The sequence below is a fragment of the Cataglyphis hispanica genome, chromosome 6, assembly GCF_021464435.1.
Source record: "Cataglyphis hispanica isolate Lineage 1 chromosome 6, ULB_Chis1_1.0, whole genome shotgun sequence".
NCBI lineage: Eukaryota > Metazoa > Arthropoda > Insecta > Hymenoptera > Formicidae > Cataglyphis > Cataglyphis hispanica.
Window position 1 is genome coordinate 1,284,587 of NC_065959.1, and position 27,308 is coordinate 1,311,894.

At 35.1% G+C, this 27,308-nt stretch overlaps 3 protein-coding genes across 9 annotated transcripts; 2 read left to right on the plus strand and 1 right to left on the minus strand.

Moving 5' to 3' along the window:
- Positions 1-587: 587 nt before the first annotated feature.
- On the plus strand, positions 588-7,694 carry LOC126850502 (zinc finger protein ZFP2-like). Of its 7 annotated transcripts, XM_050593597.1 has the most exons (10): positions 759-1,446; positions 1,741-1,828; positions 2,050-2,160; positions 2,261-2,903; positions 3,202-3,294; positions 3,572-3,658; positions 4,788-4,946; positions 5,077-5,380; positions 5,465-5,794; positions 6,800-7,694. In XM_050593597.1, exons 2-9 carry the CDS (start codon positions 1,760-1,762, stop codon positions 5,763-5,765), a joined length of 1,767 nt encoding a protein of 588 aa, XP_050449554.1. In that variant the 5' UTR covers positions 759-1,446; positions 1,741-1,759; the 3' UTR covers positions 5,766-5,794; positions 6,800-7,694. The 7 variants fall into 7 exon arrangements, with proteins under 7 accessions (XP_050449560.1, XP_050449554.1, XP_050449555.1 ...); XM_050593603.1 differs by having other exon boundaries at positions 588-901; positions 5,465-7,694; XM_050593598.1 differs by having other exon boundaries at positions 5,465-7,694.
- A 3,666-nt stretch (positions 7,695-11,360) lies between these two features.
- Positions 11,361-27,144, plus strand: LOC126850489 (putative uncharacterized protein DDB_G0282133). Its single transcript, XM_050593566.1, is given in 14 exon segments — positions 11,361-11,777; positions 12,679-12,896; positions 13,013-13,120; positions 20,998-21,119; positions 21,205-21,344; positions 21,444-21,573; positions 21,712-21,849; positions 21,920-22,096; positions 22,314-23,660; positions 23,727-23,875; positions 24,238-24,620; positions 24,721-24,990; positions 25,214-25,490; positions 25,492-27,144. Coding segments are annotated over 11 exon segments (4,215 nt in total). The 5' UTR covers positions 11,361-11,777; positions 12,679-12,896; positions 13,013-13,120; positions 20,998-21,002; the 3' UTR covers positions 26,579-27,144.
- LOC126850553 (pickpocket protein 28-like) lies at positions 13,334-18,092 on the minus strand. Its single transcript, XM_050593689.1, has 12 exons — positions 17,660-18,092; positions 17,193-17,308; positions 17,002-17,124; positions 16,550-16,753; positions 16,272-16,389; positions 15,939-16,087; positions 15,588-15,789; positions 15,052-15,322; positions 14,599-14,719; positions 14,387-14,512; positions 13,907-13,998; positions 13,334-13,841 (listed from the first exon to the last, which is right to left on the minus strand). Exons 1-12 carry the CDS (start codon positions 17,978-17,980, stop codon positions 13,654-13,656), a joined length of 2,031 nt encoding a protein of 676 aa, XP_050449646.1. The 5' UTR covers positions 17,981-18,092; the 3' UTR covers positions 13,334-13,653.
- Positions 27,145-27,308: the final 164 nt, after the last annotated feature.

The window sequence follows — 27,308 nt, forward strand, 5'->3', positions numbered from 1 at the left end:
CGTGGGATGACCAACTTTTGCAAGGATAAAAAAGATTTACGTTCCTATTAGAACTGCAAATTTTGTATTTTCTTTTCATCCTGCCTCTCTCTTTCCTTGCAAGAATTCTGAATACACACTTATCTCACTCTACGTGCACAGTCAAGAAGCGTAACACACAATGCTGACACAGAGACAGATCCGAGGAAAGATTCTCCGTGAACGTAGGCTTTTAACGATGGCGTTCTCGCGCACCGATTGGTTGCCGCATCGACGCGGTGAGGCGCGCACTGATTGGCCAATCACCATCGCAGGCTTCGCGATGCGTTTGACGATCACGGAGCGTCTTTTCACCGGGTTTAGTTCCTTCGGCTGTACCGTATTACGAGCGTCGCTGCAACAGCGACCTTGGCGGGAGCAACGTCTGCGATAACGGTAGGCGCCCGCAAACGCTTCGGAAAAAGGCAGCGTCGGAGGGAGCGGTGGAAAGGGGAAGAGGGAGGGGGGAGACAGGGACAGCGCGCTTTCCGTGTCGCCCATTGTTGTCCTCGTCGCGCGTGTAATGGCCACCGTGAACATTCGTTAACGCGTCGCACGTACGGTAAGCCATATCGCGCCTCGGCCTAGCCCGTGTCACGGATAAGAGGCGCGAGTCGTGTCCGGTCGCGTATAACATCGTGCTCGGCAGTTTTATACCCGCCATCGGCGAAACGGACAGAGAGCGAGCGCGCGAGAGAGGAAGCGGGACAGAGGGTGAAAGGGGAGCGACAGAGAGAAAACGACGTACACGACGAGGAGGAGCGGCGGCGGCCGCGCGCTTCGTACCTACAGTCGCCGCAACCGCCACCGCGCCGCTCTACGCAACCGACCATGATTTGCGCGGGCCGACACTGCTGGTTGACAAGCGTGTGATTACGACGAGGTGATTATTCGCGCGCGCTCCGACCGCGTGCCGAAGCGTTGCGAGAACGCCCAGCCTTAACCATCCAATTCAAGCCAAGCCAAGCTAAGCCAAGTCAAGTCAAGCCAAGCCAAGCCAGGCAGCTAGACGGGAGTTGGGAGCGAGCGATCCGGACGCGGACAACGATTTTGGATGACGCGGTCCAACGCCGGAACCTAACGCCGGGAGGAAGCGTCTGTCGAAAACGCTTGCCGAACGCCATTGATTTCTCGCGCGAACCGACCGAGCTCTCCGCAACGACGAGAGAGCGTCGCGCGCGCGGCACAACACGAGGGGAAGAACACCCACTACTTCCCCCCGCCCCCCCGTCTTGTGTACTCGGTTCTCTTCCTTCGTAGATGTTGAACGCGAGTCGAGCGTACACAACCCGAGACCTTACGCGAGATCGTCCTCGGGGTAAGCCACCGCGCGGCATTTTGCATCATCCCCATCATGGCAACTAGAGGATCATCGGTTACCGCTCGGCAGCCGGATTTTTAACCCCGCGGCTCGTCGGACTATCACACGTGAGTATGTTTATCAGTATGTCGGAGCAGAAATTCGTTTTCGCGCGCGTCGAAACGGGAACGCGCGGATGTTCGCTACTCGATTTATTCTCCTCCCTTTCGTCTTCTTCGCATCGCACTTTCCTGCTGAGTCCATTGCGTCAAAGCCGCGTCTTTTCTTTCTCTCGACGTGGCTTTGATCAGAGGGTTCGTCCTCGCTTAGGGTAGAATCTCCCTAGTTGCTTCTCGCATACCTTGCACGTTTTCGCTTTTTAAGCCGATAGTTTATACAATGACTGCCTATTGATTGTGCAGGGTCAAAGGCAATACATCAATGGCCCTAGAATCAAATGGCAACAACGTGGTGTGGTTGAACACAACCCGTCCTGATCAAATACAGCAGGTATGCGTCGCGTGCAAGGCGAATTAATGACAAGCGAGGGAGCGTATATGTTTGCGAACAATGATCAAATGCTGGTTTATCTCGATTTTTAGAAATATGTCATTTGCATTTGAGACTCGTGTTTGAGATATTGCAAATATAAGTTTAATGTAATATAATTTTTCTCTTATTGTATTTTTTGATATTAAAATATTGTCTGACGAGTTATTCTGAACCAACAGAGTCAACCGATTGAGCAGCCATTGAAGTGTTCCATGTTTACTCAAACGGAGCAGACTAACAGTTTTACTCAGACAGAGCAGAGCAATTCGAGTTACGGAGATCAGAGACAGGTTTGTTTGTTATCAATTTCCTCAATGAATAAAAACTGTATAATAGAGAAATAAATTTGTTTTTTCTTTGCTAACTTTTAAATGATTTTTTTTTCTACAGCAGCAAACAGCAATGTTTGACCCTCAACAGATCCAGCAACAGCAAGCTGCTGCGCAGGGTCAACAGTCGCAGCAGCAGCAGTCTCAACAGATGTATGTCACTGACAAAAAAGAGGACAAGTCTCAGCAGCAACAACAATCCGCCACTTCCGAGTTCCCTTCTTCCTTCTACTACAATGTCAACATGCTGCAAAAGGTTCAAACAAACGCGGTGAGCACAATCAGTGCAATCGCCGACGACAAGGGTTGTTATCGTTTCGATGTGCAACCTGTTGGTTATAACACATTATTGAATCAGATGAGCATTGCCGCTGCCACCAATGCGACTTTCAAGTGTGACATTTGTGGATTGGTCTTTGGCCATTTGAGCCTGCTACAACATCACAAACGGATTCACAACGCGACACCCAACAGTAATCTGCCGCAACAGCCACAACAGATTGTAGTACAAGGACCGACAACAGTGACTGTCGCCACCACGCCAGAAAGACCATACACCTGTGACACTTGTGGAGCGTGTTTTGCATTACCGGGAGAATTAAAAAGTCACAAAACAAACATGCATCAGAAACCTAAGGTGCAAATATGTGAAGATTGTGGCAGTGAGGACCCATGCGAACATCATCCAACTAAAGTTAAAAAGAGTATGTCTAGCAATTATTTTCAATCATAATCAGTGTGTTTGTCTCACAGTGATATTATTGATTTCAATGGCAATACAATGATAAAGGATTTAATTGACATTATCTTACACATTAAAATTATTACTAAAAATGTTATCGTTACAAGTATAATGTATTATAATTCATACCACACTTAGAATACAATTATTTGTGGACTTTGCTAGTTGTAATGCAAATTGTTGCTATTGTGATATCATCTATAGTAGGATATGCGAAATTTATTCAACATAAAAATAAAGATATGCATTTATTTGTGCAGCTATCAAACCTGGTCATCATCCTGTGAAACGGAGGGGTGTTACCAGTGTCACCAAGTGTCACAAGTGCAATGGCACTGGGATTATTTTTATTGGTAAATATCAGAACTGCTAATTTTTAAATGTTGATTGGATGCCACTTGATACCGCTGATAGGCCGAAGATGTTGCTGATAAAATGCGGCTGTTATAATTTCCTTTTAAATTCTTGAATGTGGATTCAAATTTTGATGTTGATAGAGCATATCGTCATAAACAATACGCAGGCGCGCTATTATCCGTATCAGCAACATCTTGTTCAGATTTTCGGTCATCCTTTCCCATCCATACGTTTCATTATTATCATGATCGTACATCGGATGATGTATGGTAGGTAAACACGACGAAAAACTAGATTCCGGAATCAGTTCCCTCGCAAAGTGTGGCGGCTGCAAGGCTACAGGCCGTATCGTCATAGGAAGTAAGTCGGACATAATTATAGTCAACACACAGAGTATGGGATCTGTTTTGATTAATGTCTCAGTAATATTGTCTTTCTTGAATAGTGACAATTCAAATTAATTCTTCGCGATATATTCAGTATTTGCACAGATTTCTTATTATTTGAATCAATAACGCGCCGACATCTATGATTTATATTGAAAAATATTGAATTACATTGTACAAAAAAATATATATTAAAATTTAATATAGATTACAACAAGTTCACCGACTCTCAAACTAGAATTTAAAAAATATTAATTTAAATCAATCAAAAAGCTTTTTTACTAGATATATTTATTAAAAATTTTCAAAATGAAAACTTTTGAGCATTTTCAATAAATGTATCAAAGAAATGTATACCAATGAATCTAAATTGATATTTTCTAAACATTGAGTCTGATGTTTCTCATTTTTCTTTAATATTATTTTTGCTTGCATGTATATTTTTGTAGATGGAAAATATATTATCCTCTTCTTTTTATTTTATTATTTTTTAATATATCTTTATTTAATATTGCTATGACAAATTTCAAACTGATTGTGATCTTTTTTTTTTATTATTTTTTTGTTATTTTTTCTTTTCTTTTTTAGTAGAACTGTTGACATCTAAATTTAAGGACGTTGGCACAGAATAAAATCCCCTAAGGGACAGTTTTATAAATTTATCTTACATTGTAACATTTTCTGTATAGGAGATAAGCTATACTGATAAATTTCTGTTCAACCGTTTACGATTCTTTCAATTCTTTCGTGACATGGCCCATTAGAGATCATTTTTCACAGACGCGTGATAGAAACAAAGCCACAGAGTTTCATATCGCTCTCTTGTGGCGTCCAGATTTTTCTTATAGTGCACTAACTTTTACAACAGACTGCATGATCGAATTTTATACAATAATCGTTACATTTAATTATTTCATTTCACATTCCATATGTATATATTATCCCTTTTTTGAATGTATAAAAAAAGTAAATACTAGTATCATAAACAAATTTGCATCGCGTAGATTGATAGATTTTTCATAAATGAATTTCGAGCTTATCACTTTTTTGTAGAACTGGCCCTTTGAGGAAAACTAAAGTCTTGTCTATATTTTCAATTTCAGGTGGCAAGCAAAACAGTCAGAATCAGGCGGAGAAACCATTTCACTGTAATGTTTGTGATGGTACATTTTCTCGATATTCTTCACTTTGGTCCCACAAGAGACTTCATTCAGGAGACAAACCATTTAAATGTGAAGTTTGTGGTTTAGCATTTGCAAAGGGTAAGTAAATAAAGAATTGTGTAAACCGCAAATGATAATGAGGTACACTCGTTTCTACATGTAATGACTAATCAGCTTATATAAGTTTATTTTATGACGAAAATTGTTATCGCGCTTTTTTTTCCATTAGCTGCCTATTTAAAAAATCACGGACGAGTTCATACTGGCGAGAAACCATTCAAATGTAGCGTTTGTGGCATGCAATTTTCGCAAAGCCCACATTTAAAGAATCATGAACGAATTCATTCTGGAGAACGACCGTATCAATGTGAAGTTTGCGAGAAGACATTCGCCAGACATTCGACGCTCTGGAATCATAGAAGGATTCACACTGGCGAAAAGCCATACAGGTGTAACATTTGCGGTTCCGCTTTCAATCAAGCCACACACCTCAAGAATCACGCGAAAGTTCATACCGGCGAAAAGCCACACAGGTAATCTCGCTTTGGAATTTGGATTGTTGAAATTTTTGTTTATATTTTTGATTGTACAAATAATCAAATATTTTGTTCCATCAGGTGTGATATATGCGAGATCGGTTTTTCTGATCGTTTCGCGCTCAAGCGTCACCGTGCAATTCATGAAAAGTACGGTCAGACGGCGCGAAACCAAAATGCTAATAATCCGGCTAACGCACAACAAGCCAACGCAAGTAGTCAACAACAACAGCCGCAGCAACAGCAACAGCCACAGCAGGCGCAACAAGGCCAAGTCGTGGTTGTGAACGCGACCACTCCCGTCACCGTCAGCCAAGGACAAGGCCAAGTGATGCTCGATGAAGTCTACAAATGTCAGGTGGCCTTCCCAGAGCCTAAATGATTCAGCTAGAGAATACCTTTCAGGAGCTGGTAAAGAGGTTAACTTTTCTAATCTTTTTTTTTTTTAACGGATATTAATCTTGAAAAAAAGCGAAATTTATGAATGTATGATATTGAGGACTAACCTAAGAAAACCAGGTGAGTCCAATATGAGTGATCGAGCAGTGCGTCTCTTTTTTTTCTCGTGTGCGATGACTCGAATTCTATGAAAGAATATTTGGTGGCTATCAGTAGTTTGGATATAGATATGGATAAAAATTTCAAAAAAGGGAAAAATGGACAAAAAGACTCTGCGACATTGCGCGAGTGAAAAATTTCGTGGAATGTGTCCTCGGAAGAGTTTGGCTCGTAATATAATCGGACGATTCCCCAACCGCCAAGATCAACGAAGCCTCTTTGTGAAGTAATAGAAAAATACGTCTACCTTTATATTTTGTCTTTCGAAAAGGTGGAAGAATAATTGAATCGTATCACGCGGTATATCTCATATATATTAGTTTTTTAAAAATGAAACGGGAAATGTAATTGTATAATCGTATCATTCTTTCTTATGTGTGTAATAATCGTTAATTTGTTCCTAAAAACAAAATTGCTAAATATTTTGCCAACATTTCATAACTCCGTAAATGGCATTGTGCAATAGTTTTGACAAATTTTGCGATTAGATCGATGACAAAATGTACTTTTGAATGATTGTAATAACAAAAGATTGCGGCGGCGTGTATTTCGGCGATAAAAAGCGCAAGTAGGAGGTATTAAGTTTTTTTTTTCGGCAAATTAAAAATATAATTTTAAATGAAAGGAAAAAAAACATGATTGCCCGTACAATGCCCAAACCTCGGCCCTTCCAATTTTCACCAATGTGAGGATAAATCATTCGCGCGTCATCTCAATGCTTAAAATTATATTTAAAGATTTTAGTATTGTGGAATCTTTATTCAATTTTGATTGTAAAAATTATTTGTCTGATGAGTATGAACGCGAGAATATGGATATATGAACAGAAAATTTTCAACGGCGCTTAACTGCCGGTAGTGTGGAACGGAACGACATCGCGATCTGTGCGAGCTCTCTTCCGTCCAGTCATTCGGGATCAGAAAGCATCGCATTACCGAGATGATGATAACAACGACCACGATAACAGCAGTGAAAGAATAGCGGCATCCCTATATAACTCGCTGAAGCTGCAATAATAATAGTGAATATCGATGGACAGACTAATCCGTTTTATAATTTTAAGAGGCCGCGAACTATATGAATATATTAGTTGATGAATAGTTACTAGTTTGTAACGACAAATAGCCGAGCTAGGACATTACCTATACATATAAATATATAAATATATAGATATACATTAATTTTTATATCCCCACTTGTTAAAGCGATCCCGCACCGTCGCTACTTTTAAGTATCAAGGATCACCAAACGAATAGATTGTACATTGATAGCTCCATACATTCATGATTGGTGACTTGTGTGCTATAAAGTATACAAGTCACGTTATATGTATATCGATTTCAAAGCTGTTTGGATACCCTCTCGAGAGCATCGATAGATTATTCTTACAATTGTTTCGCGAGAATTGCTTTTTTTATTGTCATTTAATTATTGTTGCATCTTTATTTGTAAACTTATCACCAAGTTTATTATCGGGGGAGAAGGGGAAATACGTACCATCTCCCTTTTGTATAATTTTAGAAAAGATTTTATAACGCATCGTGAAGGAAATAAACACAAGCAGCTTGAAGATTCTTCGAAAAACAATTCTTTTTATACAAGATCACATTTTCGCAGAGTGTATGAGACATGTCACTATAAGTCTATGTAATTGTCAACAAATTGGCTGCTCGAGTTTTGTACGGAATTCAGAATTGGGAATATTTCTCTGTTTTACTAATAATTTGTAAAATAAAGATACGCAATTACATAATTTTATTTTTATATAATGATAATACCTATTACAGTATTTTTTCGATTAGATTAGAAACTTTATGTGCTGAATTTCCTATCTTTGTTTTCGATTTATTGGGATTAGAATAGAGCTGTCTAAGCCGTGACTTATGGGCCAGCAATTAATTTGTCATCATTCTATATTATATCTTCATTCGCAGTTTTTTCACAGTGCAGGAAAAACAACAATTATGTTATAATGCATGAGATAAGCTATAATAATACGGTCGAAGACTAGAGAGAAAGTGTGATGATATATGTGCTCAAAAACTGGTCACAGATTAAATTATCACCTAATAATAAGTTAAAAATATGAATTATAGTCAGCACATAATGTAGCATTGTAAGATTTGCTACGGAATGGCATATTTTGTTCTCTCTTTCTATATTGTGAAAAAAAAGAAAAATTTTCTGTTTGAATAATCTTAATATTTTGATAAAATATCGACATATAAAAATAAGAATCACCTTTTAGATTTTTTTGATTTTTTTTTGCAAAAAATCGCAACAATTTTCCTTTTTTTTCTTGACATTTATTGATAGAGAGAACTCACTCATTCTAAATAATTTTATTAAAACAGAAACGTCACTCTCTCTTCAGTATTCTATATACTCGCTACAGTAAGCGCAATCGTTTCACGCGTAAACAGTATTGTTACAATTATTAAATTTCTTTAGGAGGATGTACAGTAATGAACAAACAAATAGCGAAAAAGTTTTGAAATGTATATCGAGAGAGGGTCACACTGAAACAGCTTTCATATATTTCACAATTATCAATCGTCCTTGTATTGTCCTGTAAGATAAAAGGAAATATCTGCAATTTTGTAATAGACGTTTAATTGTTCAATTTATTACAAAGATTACTTTTCGAAATATCTCAAATTCCATGATTTTCTATTATTCGATTCTTTGTAACAGTTAATTGAACAATTTATCTTATGACAATTGATATCGTAAATATCTAACTACTTATTTTATTTTGTATATAAACTTGAGAGAAATCTTCTATATCTTTATTGCTCTTGCTACTTTTAAACAAATTTTGAAAACTTTCTCTCTCATATACAAGAATATACATATATCTGTAACATCATGCGACACAAACACATATGACACGTTAATTACTTCGAACATAGAATTTTTTTCATATTTATTACGCTATGGAGTCAAAAATCATTATTTGTCTATGATCAATCATTTTTGAACATAATTATGTCTATATCAATCCACGGATAAACATAATAAAAGTATATAAAAATGCTATCATTACAGAATATTTCGAAAATTAAATAAAAAGGCTAAAATCGACTGATAAAGGAAGATATGAAAGACTAATATGAGTGAGGTGTCATAGCGATCGATAGCGATAATACAGATTATCCCCTCGTGCAACCTGACACGTTTTCAATTAATAATTCCATATAAAATCGTATTTTTGGGAAAAGCCTCTATTTTGATTACCTCAGTATCTCTATCAAAACTGTGATCCGATGGTCAAATTTATGGTAGCACACGGCTTAATAAGCGTCAAAACTTGAGACAGATATACTCCTAGAACTGTTCACGAGCGAATACTTTGCGTTAACGTAAACGCGAGCCCTTTTCCGAAAATACTTTTGTATACTTATACCTACGTCAAAAAGAAACTAAGAATTAACGAGAAGAATTGTAAAAATTGGATAATGCCACAGTGAAGTGTACGAGTATAACTATGAATTGTTAGTAATTCTAAGTAGTTTGTCGAGAATTGCTGCAGGAGATACAGACCGCACTGTTCTCAGACTTATTATTATTTAACTATTCCACATAGTCACATCGTGTAAATATATTTTTTATAAACGAGATCAATTTTTCCAATAATGTATTTCTAATTCGCTAAATTACTAATTGTAATTGCCAAATAATTTAATTAAAGCAATCTAAAAGAAGCGATTTTTGGCAGTCATATCCTCCCGCAGCAATTCCACGTATTCCGAGATAATATTTCATAGACAAAGAACTTAGAGCTTCCGTTTGAATCAAAATCGTCTGGAAGCGTCTTCCTTAATATTACGCGTATGTTTACTCTGGTTTCGGCGAGATTTTGCGATTTCACTGTACATACGTTTGTAAAACAAGAGAGAAAAAACCTCTACGTGTAGAGATTCTGAAAATATCTTATTTTATCGCTATTATCGTGTTCGTATGTAATTGTAAGAATCTTTAAACGTAAACAAGCAAAATCAGGGATTGATTATAATTTTTGCACTCTTATTTTTAAGGGTCGAGGTTTCGGGGTAATGAGATTTTATGAAAATTGAATTTTTTATTTGTCCGTTAACGGAAAATTTGCGTTCCCAGAAGAATACCTCAACACAAAAATATCCCCGAAATCCCTTTAAGCATTCGACCCTTTTTTCAGCACGAAAACTTTTAAAGGCCTGAGAATGTCAGCTGTATTTTTTTTGCACGTATTGTAATTTTATATTTATGCAAACTAACAATAACACATCTCTGCGTCCAATTTATATATTTCCATTCCACTAAAGCGTCATACTATTTTTATCTTAGTAACACTTTATCCGATTCGATTGATTTGATATAATTAATAATTTGAGTATTCATCATGTACGAATGAAAGAGGTCATGCTACATGCAGATTAATTTATCATGCCTCGCTGGATTAATTTATAAGATATCTGTGGACAGTATAATGACGATCGTAGTGATTTTTGATAATAAAACACGTTCCTAATAAATTATCTGTTCTTTATATCATACAATTAAGCGTAACGATTGTAAAGGCGATACCCGGATACTGAGTATTGTGGATATCGTTACCTGTTCTGAGCGACGAAATGTAAATTAGGATTAAATGGCCTCTCGTAAAACGTAAGGAAGATTAAAGACCCTTGGACAAATTTGCAATTTTTTAAGCTAATCTATAACGCATTATCATACGAATACGACGACAGCACGTGGGCTTTAAACGTTATTTATTCCTCGAGAAACATTTTAGTAAATTGTTTGTTATGTAAAAAAAAATGTCGCGCACGAGCGAAGTGGAAAAGAAACCAGCCGTTTCGTTAATAGAATGCCATCATTACGATTACCTGTTGGTATTCTTAATATGTTAATTTTACAGAAATACATTGAATATCACGTGGTATATTTTAATTTTTTTTTTTTAATCCGCGTCTACTAGAATCATTTCATTCAATTATTTATGTTATATAACACAATGATGTAGGAAAAAAGTGTATCTATGATGCGTTACTTTGATGTAAGTTAAATTATCCTCTTTCATTATCGTGCTCTATCTCTATTTCTATCTCTCTCTTTCTTCGATTTAGCTATCAAGAATATTTTTTCTTCGCGGATATCAGTGAACAAAATTATTTTACTAAGTTTTTTTTCCATTAGTTCTGCTTATTGCATATGTAAGTGCAATTGGAAATCGATGAATTCTTAATTGTTCGGAATTAAGAGATGAATTATTATAAAATAATTAAATATGTGTTAATCTCTTGCGACTATAAGATAACAAATTTTTATCTGCAATGTATATTAAGAAAATTTGACTTAAGAAGATGATATATAAATCTAAAAGAATCAATTTTACTATTTTATCTCAAGAAAAAATTGTTTTCAAAATAGAAAATAACAAATTTACACATTGTTCTCCAAAAAATATCTAAAACTTTTATGAAAATAAATTTTTATACATTTTAATTAAGGAACAATCTCTCGCTTGAAAGGATGAGTAAACTTTATAAATTTACTTTTTGTCCGAAAATTTATAAGTTAAATTAATTTTTGATAATAAGGAATTCGCTGCGAGTTACACGAGTTGTATGAGACGGCCGTGACCGACAAATTTATTCATGTATACACCGTTTTATATACGAGGGGAAAGGAGAGGAAGAAGTCATAAGAAGAATGTCACTTTAGATTAGTCTGCTGTCAATATAACTAGATACGATAATTTTGAATGTAACGTGTATCATACTTGATTATCGCCTAGATAACGAGCAACCGTACCGAATAAAGGAAATTAGCGCACGATTATATCAGATCTTAGGTAATAATAATAAATGATGTCCGTTATGGACATTTTCATTTTTGAAGACTCCTGGGTGAACTTTATTTTCGTCGGTTTGTGCATGCGTGCGTGCGTGCGTGAACGCGTGTGAGCCACAAGAGAAACACACATGTTATTTTATACATTGATTATATATGAAAAGATAAAACTTTGTAGATTTCGAAAGGTCACAATAATCATTTGCAAAGTTCATCACTTCATTACCAGACCCGATGTTATCAATACTCCAATACGTAATGTCGATACAATTATGAATTATCGATTATTTGCGTAATTGATTTCTTTTCTAATCGCACACATATATACATATATAATATATTTTTCTAGAATTGACAAAAATATATTAAAATAATTTTTTAAATATATTTTTTTTAATATTTTATAAAAAAAACTTTTAATAATGCTTTTATTGAAGAGAGGAAAATCATTACTTTAATATATTTTTTTTTCTACTTTCTTTAATACAATTGTAATTTTTGTAGTAAATAAGTTTTGAATGAATTTTTGTTAAAATCAATTATAATCTAGATCTATAATTCTTTTTAATATTTATGTTTAGCTACTATTCTAAATATTTATTTCAGCGTACTTAATTCAAAGTTTTTTTGTTTTAAAGAGAATTGTTTGTACAAGGATCCGAGGATTCAGTTTATTGACTTTTTATTCATTCGAGAATCTCGATGATAAAAAGATATATAGATCTAAATGTAAACTTTTAATTTTAAAAGCAAATTCTATGCAATAATATCTGTGTCAGCTGTAACTATTTATGACAGTTCGTCTCTTTATTTCTGATGATTTTTAATCTTAATTGTTTCGTGATAATAAAAATGATTATATTATATGTGTAAATCCTTGTGTCCATGTGACGTGATCGCAGCTGATCGGCTTTGAGTACGTCGCACGCGTGAGTACGTGACATTAACCGCCGCAACTGTCATGGCGTCGTCGCTAGTGTCTGTATAGCCTTGACGAGAGATTTCCACGCTGTTTTCTCGGAATACTCGAATTTCTCGGCGTGCCGCGATGTTGGTGGCGACGTTACCTCATCATCGTTGAGAATCGCATTTCTGAGCGAACGGATCCGGGAACGCAAAGGTAAAATCGCGAAAACGAAGAAACACGAAGCGATAATTTCGCCACGACGAGGATGCCTGGCCTCCTCCCCCTGTTCCTTTTCTCACAATATTTCATATACGAATTGTGTGTTTCAGAGAGTTATCCGATCTTCGAATGACAGTTAGAGTCACGGGTGCGATTCGACGCAAGAATCCGGCTTCCTCGTCGGCGAAACGTTCGACTGACACTTGGTGCAATTTCCGGTGAGTTCGGATTTCCGTATTATGATAAAACGCGACTGTGTCGTCAATAAAATACGATTCGAAACCTTGAATGTTTGGCTCGATATTATTACAACATTGTTAATTTACGCGTTAATGATACGTATTAAGGAATCATAAATATGTGCGCGCACGAAGGAACGTGTTTTTTTAATTGTCAAAGTAACGAGAGTCTTTTCTTTTCCTATAGTTTTCGAGGACCTCAAGACAACATGACGTTTAATACATTCTGCAAATTCCTTCGTATCTTTCGTCGTTTTTAATTCGTTAATTGTTTTATATTTATAAACACGAAAATTAACTCATTTTAATGCAATTACAATAATTCAAAATATTTTCTTTCGGAGCAGTCGCGTGTTATTCTGTAGAGAATCGGGAATCGTAAATATTTTTAATTTATTGAATACATCATACACACCCGATATATTTTTCGATAATACACTTTATAATATGTTAACAATAAGTCGCTATTTACATCGTATTTGCATTGAATTCGCATCGGAAAAGACGGAACTTCAGTTCGCGAATGGATAGATCACTTTTCTTTTATCATCTAACGGATGTATCTGGAGCGTGATGGGCCTCTGTGATTCCCGACGATTATATAAACGACACCACAGCCGCATAGTTGCAAAATACACAATTTCCATGAATGACAGACAACTGAAGCCCATAAAAAGACCCAACAAGCCTCCCGTACTTGCTGTAAATTATATTCGATTGATTTTACTTTATAATTATAAATCGTTCTCGAAATCGGATACTTACACAGAAATTCGGTGAATCCATAGAGCTCATTTTTTACGTATTTTGTGAATTGAGAATCTACGAAGAATAGGTGAACAACCGCTATATTTTCCCTGCGTAAATAATTTTAAAATGAAATGCATTACAAAAAAATAGAATATATCATATGTATTAAAATTTACGACAAAGCTGCCTGTAAGTATATGATTCGATAAGAGCATATCGAGGGGAATAATATACGTACAGGTGCACATACAAGGTGTCCAAAAAAACCGACTTTATCTTAATAACTTCTCTCCAATTTTTCGTAGTCAAAATTGAATTTGTATTAAAACTCTAGTGTAAAAGTTTTGTAAAAGATAAAGAGTCTATTTATAAAGAATTTTCGGGATACCTTGTATCTTTGAATCTAACAATAAATGTCAACCTGTTGCATTTTTTTCTTTGCATTAACAAGTACAGTTTTTACGATATGTACTTTACGTTAAATGAAATAATTACGTGAAATAATCCAAATTCTTCTTTATGTATTGTTTATTGATGTTGAAGGTCGATGTTAATTTATTCTGCGAAAGCTCTATTCTATAATTGATCTCGAAGCAGCCTGGCCAGCAGTTGCAACTCGGTCTGCAAAATAAATACATAAAACTCGTGAGCAATCGCGCGGCTTTTCTTCTTCTAAAAGAGTGTATAATTTCAAACAATAAACTCACATTCTACTAACATTTATCGGAGTCGTCAAATCCTCGTCATAGAGTTTGGTTTCCATAGCTCGTCTGGCACGTGTAGCACATTGCTCATCTCTCTTGCCGCAGATCGGTGTTTTCGCCGATTCTGCAGACAGTTCCACTGTTATAGTATAGAAATGTGCTAGTATAATGTAAAAATATGCTAGTATGGTACAAAGCATTTTTTTATTGTTTTGAAAACAATTTGTAATCTATTTTCTCGCATTTTTAATTCGCAAACTATATTCGTAATGTTAGTATATATATGGTTTTAGCATTATGTTTAAATTTAGAGTGCTTAAACAGAACTGAAAGGATCTTTTGATTATTTGCAGTTAAGATATATAATAATATTTTATATTGCACAGAGAAATAATATTATTTAACAATATATTGTTACAGGAAAATTATGCAATCAACGACTAATGTGATAATTACTTGGCATGTAGTATTGCACGCAATTGCAAATTTCCTGCGTAAAATTTGCCTCGCATTCCAGTATGCAATTCCTCTGCGTGTACGTCCGATAATAACGCAACTTTCTTTCGGCTGTGAAAAAGCATTTCCTCTTCTTCTGGGGTATAGAGATTATCGCTGAGTTGGCAGTCGATATTCGCGGTCTAACGATCACTCGGGTCTCCTCGCCTGGCGTGATCGAGAACGAAAAATCGGCGATCTTCGGTGTTTCCACGGGATTGTGGAGCAGCATCTATAAAATGGACCGTATCTTTTAGCATCGTCATTTCATTAAGGCGCGTAATTCTTTGTAGATTGTATTCAAGAATCAATTGATGCCTGAGAAAATAATTCAATTCACGAAAGAAACTCATTAATTATTTTATAATTTTATATTTATGTTTGCTAATTATTAATTATTTCTCTAGACGACAAATGGCTTCTTTAAAATCGCTTTTTAATAAGGCCGAAATCTTGGCTTGTGAGATAAAGAGAAGAATAACAAGAAGGGGGTTTACCTTAAAGCCCATGCCAGCAGTCGACGAACAATAATATTCACTTGATTCTACATCCAGTACTAAGGTCAAACCGTAAAACAGTCCAGCACCATATGGTCTCCATGGTATGACATCCGGTGGCATATTTGCGTCATATCCCTTTTCAGCATTCCAATCGACGCTGACGGATGGATATGTTATATTCAGATCGGGCCAATCGTGTCTAAAATATATGCCTAAGTCAAAAATTTCTTCTACTTTTCTTCTACAGCGATTAGAAATTAGATTTTCGTAAAATATTTTTCATTTGTATGTATCAAAATTGCGTAATAACGCATTTACGCGAACTTGATTTAATCGAATCCTACTCACGGATTATAGAAGAGATGTTTCCTGGTCACCGAATTGAAATTGCAGCAAATACCTTCGTCGGTCATCGTAGGATTGAAAATCCTCTCGCAATCGGTCTGATTCCCGTGCCAAAGACAATAGTATAACATGTCTGTGCACGGCTGAGATACCTGAACAAAGTAATGAAGAATGAAAATAAGCTGAGCTAAAATATTCTCAATTATCGACTTTTCAAGAGATGGACAGACGTAATTTTACTTATTTTATTAATTTTAGTTTGCGTAAACAAATTTTCTTAATAAACATTTTCTCAGTGCGTTTATTGTTTATAGGAAATAGTATTATGCTACGTGCATTAATCATAAACCGCAGCATTCTATTCCAGTCTATAGCCTGATCCTGATCATAAGTTACGTTGCTTCTTTCCCAATTGCAGAGATCGTCCATCATTATTTTATCCAAGTCGTCAGACCTGGCAATAAAAATCGCACAACAAAAACGATTCTTTAATTGATTAATTTAACAGTATAGTTCTTTATAATAATAATTGTTGTATATATATATATATATAAAATTATGTTAATTATATATTAATAGTAATAGTTATCGATAAGAGTTCATGTGCACTTTACCCGCGCTCGATCCGCTTTGCTTCAGTCTTCTTGACATTATTCATGTTGCAGATTGTTATGGAAGGAAAAGGGAATTCATTAAGAGGAACCGGCTCAGGACTCAAAGAAATGATGATGGGTGATACATTCCACTTTTCATAGAGATAATAAATATAATATACAGCCATTCCTAGCGCGGTGGTGAAAGAGATTATCCAGAATATTCTAAAAAAATGCATTTAAATATGCTAAAATATTTTCCAATCTTAGAGTTTTGTGTGCATCACTAAATAATTATATAATTAATGATGCAATTTCGATATAATATCTATTATATTGAAAATGGTTTCTCAACTGCTGGAAAGATGTTTCAAATTTTACGGTCTCCGTTAAATTCTAAGCTCGAATTTTGGATTAGTTGTTGTCAAGATATCAAAAATACATTACACGACATTTTTATATGAATATTTTACCTTTCCACGATTGACAATTCCGAGTTACCGATGTAACGCAAACCGTGAAGGGTGCTGTTCGTGCAATATTGTTTAGTAAGCTGACCGAGTTCGGTGAATACTTGATGCTTCTTTTTCTTCGATCTAACAAAAGTCACGATAGATTAAACAGAGATACATCGGGGGTTTGATTTTAAGAGATTTGTCCTTACCTTTCGACATTTTCATTTTCTTGATCGTTGTTCCTATTTACAATTGACTCTTTGATCCCGAGTAAGTTGTTGTTATATCTCGATCTCAGAGTAAAATCTTGCGATCGATACATACCCTAAATATTTTATGCGTGTACATTAATTGTATATGATCAGGATAATTTTTATAAGGATAAAAAGCAAAAACTAAGGAAATTAATTTCTTTAATCTTAACAAAATTTGATATATTTTTAAATAATATTTAACTTGTACTATCGAAAAATATAATTTTCAAAAATATTTAATAAATTATAAAATTTTTTTTACATTTGTAGAATATTTAGACATTTTATTTCTTTATTAAATTATTTTTTACACACATATGATTTTAAATAATAGAAATGCGATTACAATATTATTCTAATTGACAGCAGTCTATTATTATCGTAAAAAATTTGAAAAATTTTTTAGACTTTTTTAATCCTACCTTTGAATGATCACGGGACGCAAATCCCTCTAATCGTTGGGGCGGTCTGTAAGGATTCTGCAGGTGCACAGTGTTGATGGAATTGTTAGCTTTCAGATAATCTAAGGGCGCTCTGTCAGCGGTATTGTAATAATCATTCTCATTTTTGATATCCGTAGACTTGCGGTTGGAAGATCGTCTCGGCATCACATGCGAATCGTATTTACTTTGATGAGCGAAATCAGGCGTTCTGTTTGAAGCAACGTGCGTTAACATACGCGCATCGTTCCACAGGTTAAAAGTCGATTTGGTCTTTCCTAAGTTCGGTGATGAATTCTTCATTTCACAGTCATACTTTCCTTTAACTCATTGCAATAATTTCATTCTTCGATGAATACATTCTCTTATCAAGGAACGATTTTACTTCTTATGACGTAGACTGCTTTATTTTAGATTGCCTTATTAAGTAAAATATTAATTGCTTACATTTGCATTTCTTTTTCAATACACGAATTGATTATCTTTTATCGCGCTCTTATATTCAAGAGGCTTATCCAATAGGAAATTCTAATTTGATGTATAGTATCTCCTTATGATAATTGTAAAGTATAATAGGTTTCTTTAATTTTTTAAATTTATTCTCGGTTTTATCATATTGATTAACTTTTCATCATACAATTCGAAAAGAATCGCTATTTGTAAGTTCTGTCAGATAATACTATTGCCTAAATACATGGGGAAAGCCCTTTGACTTCTGTCGTGACACTTTATCAAACCATCCCCCAAGACGGCTGACAATTGACTGAAGTTTAACAATAGCGATCGAGCATCCTTCTAACTTTAATGATAGAATACTCGCAAGCCCTTACGCTATGCGTGTGCGCGCTCATAATCTTTCAAAGATAAACAATACTGCCCATTGTTTTTATACTAACAAGGTATAGTATGCGACACGATCTTAAGTTAAATTACGCAAATTGTCATAGCTTCTTTTTTTAATTTTTAATTTAATTAATGGTAGATTTTTTGATTATTAATATTAGTTTTTCGTGAAAAAAAATTTCTTAATAAAAGTATCATTTGTTTCGATTCTAGAATATTAATTTTAAAATTTGGTCAACTTTAGCGATTCTTGGGGGACCGTTTCTCGTGACATATCTCAATATTGTTTCTTTCTGAATTAGCTGTTTATCTGGCATTATATCCTGCAGTTTTTATTGATGTGGAAAAAAACTCTAACAAATATATTTGAAAACAGCTATATATATATATTGACATAAAATGATAGGGAAGTGATACACAAGATCGCGACTCATCTATTATAAATATCTATTTTTTTCATGTCTGGAATATACAGTGTTTAAAAATGAAACATAAAAATGCCACTTTTCCTCAGTAATTGCGATATAATATACATTTATGATACAATCCAATACTTTAGAACTGCGTTTCTCGAATCATTCTCAATATTGACTACGAGTCCACTGTGTGCATAAATAAAGTTTTAAAAAATAATACTCTTGTGCGCGAAATGAAATGTCAAACGTGAGTCATTACTACAGTCATTCTAATTTTATACGATTGAGAACGAGTCATTTATCGCGCATTGAATGACCCTGCGAAAACATCTGTTTCTCTTTATTCGGCATTTGTATTCGAGGAGTAATCGTAGTGTAAAGAAATGTAGTGTTGCTGTAATGATACATCTCTATCTTTTTCTCTCTCATTACAAAGTGCGCGTACGTAAAGTACGTGACAATTTATTATCGCCGTTATGATGTTATTAAGTGCATCGGACGCGTGTATCACTGATGCAAAGCAGGATAGATCGATGAAAGTATGTAAAAGCGCATATGTATCGCGTGATTATGAACTATAATGCGTTTTAACGACGGGACAGAACACTCTTTTTACTTTGTGTGCGATTGCTATCCTTAAACAAAGATGATATTATTATTTAATAAAGGCGTGCGTGAATAAGCTTATCTCACATAACTGCAGTCGTATTGTATTTTTTTGCAACGGAATTTTTTTATTTACACTAAAATATATATTAAATTAAGATCTTATTTTAATTTTTTATTCTGCGTGATTTTAATTTCAGAGAGTACATTAAACATCTTTTGTCATGTTTGTGCGCGACAATCGTGCACAATAAATATGAATCAGTTTATATTAGCATAACGCTATATTTGACTACCTTAATCATTTTTAAAATCCAGAGACAACTAATTAAACTTTGTCATTATCGTAAGCGCGATAATATTAACGTAAAATACAATGACAGCAATTGCATAATGAAAAGCCATTTGGAGGTAGTAGTCTCGACATGAGTTTCGACATTTGTATATATAATAAGACAAATTGTAAAATGATTACAAACTTGTCTGCGTTTGTCTGGTGGAAATGTTTCGTGACTGTCTCTCTAATGGATCGTCTCATCATAATTACAAGACAAACATTCGTGTTATCCTTATCGATGTTCAACGGCACCTCACACAAGTCGTGACCAGTCGCTTGTCCAGCTGATGGTATTATCTTTAACAAAATATGTTTCCTTCGAAGTTCACGGAGCAGCAATAGCAAAACGATAATGTTTATATCAAAATTATTGGCGTTAGGCAGCGAAGATAATTTGTATTCGCGATGAATTTTATTAGGCCAATTTATCGTCACGCTTTGATTCGTCAAAATTGATTCGATGATGACAAGATAGGCGCGAATCGAGTATTCGCGAGGGATTAATTAATGTTTTATTGATGTGGCTAGTCAATGATAAATGAACAATATTTTTCAAATGAGAAGCTACTGAATAATTCATATTAATTATAATAATGCAAGTTTTTTTTATAAGATAATTTATTATATTTAATGAGATTATATATGCAGATAGTGATTATACGCAACACACTGCACACTTTCAATAGAAAAACCTTCATGAACAAGGTTGAATTCTTTCGAGATAACACTCTCTTTGTATAACGACGATACTAGGTCACCGTCGTTTGTTTTGCACTGACAATGTCATAAGCGGCGATAATGATTATGCGCAAATGACGAGAGGTGTTCTTTTTAAATATACACGTGATTCTACCAACTCAATTAATGGCATAGAATCCCACGCGTATATTTATGATATTCCGATAGCAATGAACTGTGATAATTCGTAACGTTTCATTTTAATGTCAATTATGTAATTAATAATTATGTCGTGGAATTATACGCGATAAAAAAAATGTAATATTTATGTATTATGCATTCTGCAGGGCGGAATCACGAAATAAAATTAATGTATGAATCTTGATTTAGTTAGTTTCATGTGGATTTCTTTTTATTGATAAATTGCATTTTTATTTTAGGCAAAATGTCACGCAGAAACAGAAAACGAAAAACGGAGGAGGAAGAGCAAAGAATAAATGATGGGGAGCAGGACAATTTTTTCTCCGATGAAATGAAGGAAGAGATGAAAATGATGTGGGAGGTAAATAGGATTGTGATTCATAATTTATCCAGTGAATTTCATTGGATCGTATAAAAAAAAAACCTCTCACAATATATTCTTTCAGATACCACAAATTTTCCACTTTTTCCATTTAACAAGAGAATCTCTCAGTATACCTCAATTCTCCATATACGAAATGGAGAGGATGCTGTTAATACCGAGAGCCTCGAAGCAACTAGCAAACATCATGACGTGTTTGCTAAGGTTATTATATTAAATTAAATTAAATTAAATAAGATTTATAGAATGATATATATGAAAAAGAGATTGTATTAAGTAAACGATTTTTTTTTTTCAAATTAGTTCCCCAATTACCAAAGCAAAGCTGCGCAAGGTGCCACCGATGCCGTATGAATTTTGGTCCAACATTCTCGCGCATAAGATGGCGAGCTGGTTCAAAGTTTATCACGCAAAGCACAAAGATGCAACCAAAGTGCGTATTTAATTTTGTTACAAATCAATAACTGCTTATTTATAGTTTTATATCAAATATTTTTGCGGCGTTGGAGATACATATGCACATATATAATAGTATATACTAGTGACCAGAGATGTGAACAAAGACTTTTAGGTTCTAGAAACCATTGGCGTTGAGCCAGAATTTTGGAACGTCTTTCCCGACGCCTCATTACTCGATGGAAAATGCTTTGAAGATCTAAATTTTAAGCAGAGAGTCTGGCTGCTGAAAACCGTCTGTGATACAATCATGGTAAATCCGCAATAATCTTGAAAAGGGAAAGTAAAAAATGTATTAAATTAAATTCTTCTAATTTTTATAGCATACCAGAAAAACAGTTCAGGAAGATATAGCGAAACAACCATGGGAGGATCAGTTTGAAACGCTTTTAGGAGTCGATCGCTATGGAACGAGATACATTTATTTTCCACAATTTATCCCAAATGATCTCAGGATTTACAGGCATTGTCTGAACAATAAAATTTTATCGACCGTCAAGGTAATTATCCTCCTGAGTTCTGATGCGTTGCTTTCATTACAATGAATATTTGATATCTAATGGAGAATTTATAAAATAAAACATAATATTTTATATATATATATATATATATATATATATATATATATATATATATATATAGAGAGAGAGAGAGAGAGAGATCGTGTGTGTATATAAATATCTTAATTTTATAAGTTCTGAATTATTTGTGTTACAGCCTGTCAAAGCACGAGAAAAAACGGAAACGAGCAAGTTAATCGGCGCGAAATTAAGTAGATATAAACAAAAAAAATTGCAGTCTCACAATAACTCATCGTATCGCAGATCAACTAGGCACAGTAGTATCAACAATAACGATTTGAATAATTATAAGTGCAGCAATGATAGCACCACAGATTCGTTTATCAGCGAAGATACGAATTTGAGTAATACGAGCACATGCACTAATAATAACAACATAAGTTTGAATGCCATAAATAGGAAGCGTTGCAGGAGTTTGTCGAAAATGTCCGAGGAAAGTACATTGTCAAATGCAAGATCCAGTGGCTATGATACTAATACATTTAGTGATAAGTCTGTTAACAACGAGTTGTCGCCGATGTTCAAAGGTTTTGTCAACAATCAGAATGACAATTGTGGTATAGGAATAATTAATGAAATGTTAGATGATCTCAAGTCGGAAATCAACGAAGAAAGGAGAACAAACGATCTTGGGAGCAATAGCGAATTATCATCGCAAGGAAATGTTGTAAAAGCATATAAAAATATAATAGGTTCTTGTGAAATTTTAGCTTTTGAAAAAGATGAGAATGAGAAGTCAAATGATAATTTATCCAGTAGCTCAAAAACGGACGATGAGAAACTGAACGATATAATTAGTGCCGGAAATTCTAAGTTACCTGAAAATGTATATGCCAAAAGTGTTTCTGCCAGTGATAATGTAAGTGATATTTCAATATTGACGTCCAAGTCGGATGACGAGAAGTTGAGTGAAACAAAGATCAGTGATAGTAATGTTAGCATGATTTTTAATGACTCACTCTATGCATCTCCTATTGATAGTGTATCATTAAGTGAAGAAATGACTAAATGTGACTTTAGTTTAAACAAAGTAAAAGTTTCATCAATAACAGAAATAACATCAGACAATTCGATTGAAGGAAAAAATTTAAGAAAGAGTATACGACTACAATCTCGATATAAAGCGGAACAAGACAGCAAAAACAACGAAGAAAGCAAAATTGAAGCAGTAAAAGATGAAGTAAAGAAAGAAGAGAAATTGAAAGCGAATGATAAAATGGATGAAGCAGATGAAAAAATTTTGTCTGCGAGCGAGTTAGACTTACAAGAAGATGTAGAATACGATCTGGATTACACAAACAATTTCGATACTAGTTATAATTTGAGAAGATCCAAGGATCCAAAAACAGATGAGTGTAAGAAACATTTTGATAAGATGTTATCTGATCTAGGTGTTTCTGATTTTCAACTAATAGTCGATACTGTGGAAGGATTAAGGGATCTCATTAGCAGTTTTTCAGTCAGTGATTCAGAAAACAATAAAGTAAGTTTGATACGATTAATATTTTTATTTATAATGTTTTATTTGCTAAAGAACCAGCTCTTACAGATAGAAGTTATTCCTCTGTGCGAAGTGACATTGGTAATGAAGTTAACCGAATTATTACATTTTTTGGAACCAATGGAGGCAGCTTTAAAGGACACAATGCGAAAAGCAAGGGTAAAACTTCAAAGGGAATGGTCTAATTTTAAGGAAGGGTATGTATAGCAGCATACAGCTTCTATTTTTTAAAATCTCACATTGTCACACATTGAAATAATTGTAGAAACAAAAAGGATATTAGAAAATATTATTTCATTACATCTCATTTAATTTTAACTCACATCATGTTTCTTCTCTGCAATTAATAACGTCATATGCATCTTTTTCCTACATATAGCATTCATATCTTTGTAGTTCAATTTTTATTATCTGGAGAATTCAAAAACTACCTGATGCCTCTTGAGATTGCTACAATCCATGTGTGATATACAATGTGGCCGTTGTCCGCACTTCTCTTCCAGTAATATTAATGTCTTTGTCGAGCATATATGGCAGACAAACTGATGGTGTGTTGTAGCAATGTGGAGGATCAGGACTCATCCAGTGAGGGTGGTCTCAGCTCTAATTGGTGGGTTCTTGGATCGCAGGGCAAGGATCCACTGTCAGTTCCCGGAGACGCAACGTTACAAACGTTACCGCAACTTGCCCTATCCTCATTTGGCACCCAAGACGGCCAGCAACAACAACGATCAACCGAAGGCAAGAATACGATCGAGAATTGCGAGCAAAATCGCTGCAAGAGTCAGGAAGCGAGTGGCGACGAACGGCGGAAAGGAAACGGCGAAAAATCATCGGATGTCGAGACGTCACCGACAAGAAGAAACCAAATTGAGGAAGGTGGCGAAAAGCGAGAACACAACAAACAACACGGAGAAAACGAAAGTGCGTCGAATGACGAAGGTAATTCCTTTTATCATTTTTTTTATCATTTTCCATTTTCCGTACGACAATGGTCTTGCGTATCGAGAACAATGCAATACATCCTTTGTAATTTTTCCAGATGCGGAGCAACAGACGCGACGAGTATTACGAACGCGCGGAGTTTCCTCGTACACAGAACAATTATATTCAGACGACGAGAGCGACGAGGACGAGCTGGAGGAATGGACCGACGTTGAGGCAGTCTATGCGGCTCCCGGCACACAGGACGATACATCCGCTTCTCACTCTAGTTCGAAAGCCCGACACTCTGACGATCACTCGGAAGAGGAGGACTCAGACCAAGATTGGATTCTACCGGGCTCTCGCAAAAGGAAAAATAAACGTCCGTGTAAGTGTCGAATCTTCAAGGAAATTTAAACTATTATAAATATATTATTTTTCCTATTTTACTATTTATTTATAGATTTTTTATTTAGAATTTGATTTTTATGATGAAGTTTATTTGTTTATTAATTAATTTTATTCTAAATATTTGTTATTAATAGAGAAAAAAATATCTAATAATCTCATTCAATTCTGTTATAATTTATAATATTTATATTATTTCACAGCTGCCAATCGAAGATTAAAATCATTTCAACATAAAGTGCAGAGCATTGCGGAGAACACGTCTCAGAATAATGTGATGTCTGGTGTGCCTCATCTTGCCAATGCGAAAACTGGCAAGGATAATTTTAAGAATAAACTTACAAATAACAGGGAGATTAGAGAGAACCCGGGTAATTCGCAAGGTAGATACAATAGTGGATCTACCGTCGTATCCGCAACGAACCAAGTGAATCCTAAGCGAGCAGTACCTTCCACGAACGCGGTTTGCAAACTCGAATCTGTCGAGTGTGCATTCAGAACTGGATATTAAAGACGAAGGTCCGATCTATGAGTCCGGCGTGAATCATTATGGACAAAGCAATTATGGACCCGCGAATCCACAACAAAATTATTATTACGTGGTGCAGCAGAATCCTGGAATCGCCACAGGAGGTAGTGTTATGACCCCGCTAGGAACTCCGATGATGCAACAGAATATGATCGTCCAGGGAGTCGGGTCGTCACAGGTTCAAAGTTACTATGTGCAACCAGGCGCGCAACCGAATTACGTGTTGCAGAATTCACAGACAAATTTTCTGCCCGCCGCTCAATCCGTCTTTCAACAACAAGATTCACAGATGATGGCGACTCAACCATATGTCAACAACGTGAGTTACGTACCTTACATAGTAGCCACAAATACTCAACCTCAGGAGTACATGGTCGCATCAACGACGAATCAGCAAAGTCCGCCAAAGCTGCAGAATAGAAGCAATCAGAACAATAGATATATGACGACGTCGCGACAGAACTCGCAGCATCCTAATGGTATGATAAAAAGCAACACACTTGTGAAAGATACTTGTCAAAGAGCCACTAGTTTGAAACCCATAAAAGGCAATGTTTCTCAACAACGCACATCCAAGACAGCGCCAAGGCGAAGAGCACCGCAGACATCTAATACGGAGAATAATGGCCAGAAGACAACATCTCTGATAATGCTCAGCGATAGCGATGATGAGATAGAGATGATCATTACCGAGAAAGCTAATACCACGGAGAAAGAGACTAGATCGATGCAAACTCAGAGAAACGTTAATCAGTCTAGGCAGAAGCCAGTAATCACTTCGGATATCACTGTCGCCTCGGCGAAGAGCGTCATCTCGCCACAGATCATTCAACGAATGAGTCAGGGTGGTATATCCATTACACCAGTAAAAAATACACCTCCGCCATCGACAACAAACACCAATACACAATTGGTGGTAGTCGTGAACGAGACCGGAAATCACTATGCTCTGGCACTACCTAATGGCAGCAAATTAATACTTACTCCGGAACAGGTGGCGCAAATCAGAGCCTCGAATGGAGGAAAACTAATCTTATAAAACGTATAATAATATATAACAAATACTGATCATCCTGGATATACATGTGTATCGTATGTCTCCTGCATCGTATATGTTTTGTTTTTCGATTCGTCGTGATTGAAGATAACATAAGATGTGATACACGTATGAATCGCTAACTTTATTTTTGCGATTGCGAATTGCTAGTCTTTCAATTTGAAGATTCTTTGAATATATTTATGCTGATTATGAAGTAAATTTCTACAGGCGAGATATTCTTTGTTACATGATGTACAATTTTGTTATTGTTTTTTTTTTAAATTTTATTAGTTCTCTCTCGCGTTGTGTGTATATATATATATATATATATATATGCGTCGGGAAAATTCGTATCCAACTTTAAATACTGTTTTAATCTGAATAGTTACGAAAAGATGAATATTACATCTTTAGACATTAACTCTGGAAGTTTTACAAAAAGTATGTGAATAAAATATTAATTAATGTACGCAATTTTCCTAGAAGAGATATTGATTCTGTAACATCATTAAATAATGATTGATTTTTACATGTAGAGAGTAAAATATTATTCAGAAAATAACAAATTGTTATTATATCTATCGAATTTGAAAAATTATCGGCCTTGTTTCCTTGTGTGCACACACACACACACACATCATGTTAAATAATTAATATTTTTTCTCTCTCTGTTTCTTTCATATATTATCCTGATAAATGTACGTTTTCATATTATTGTCATAATATAATA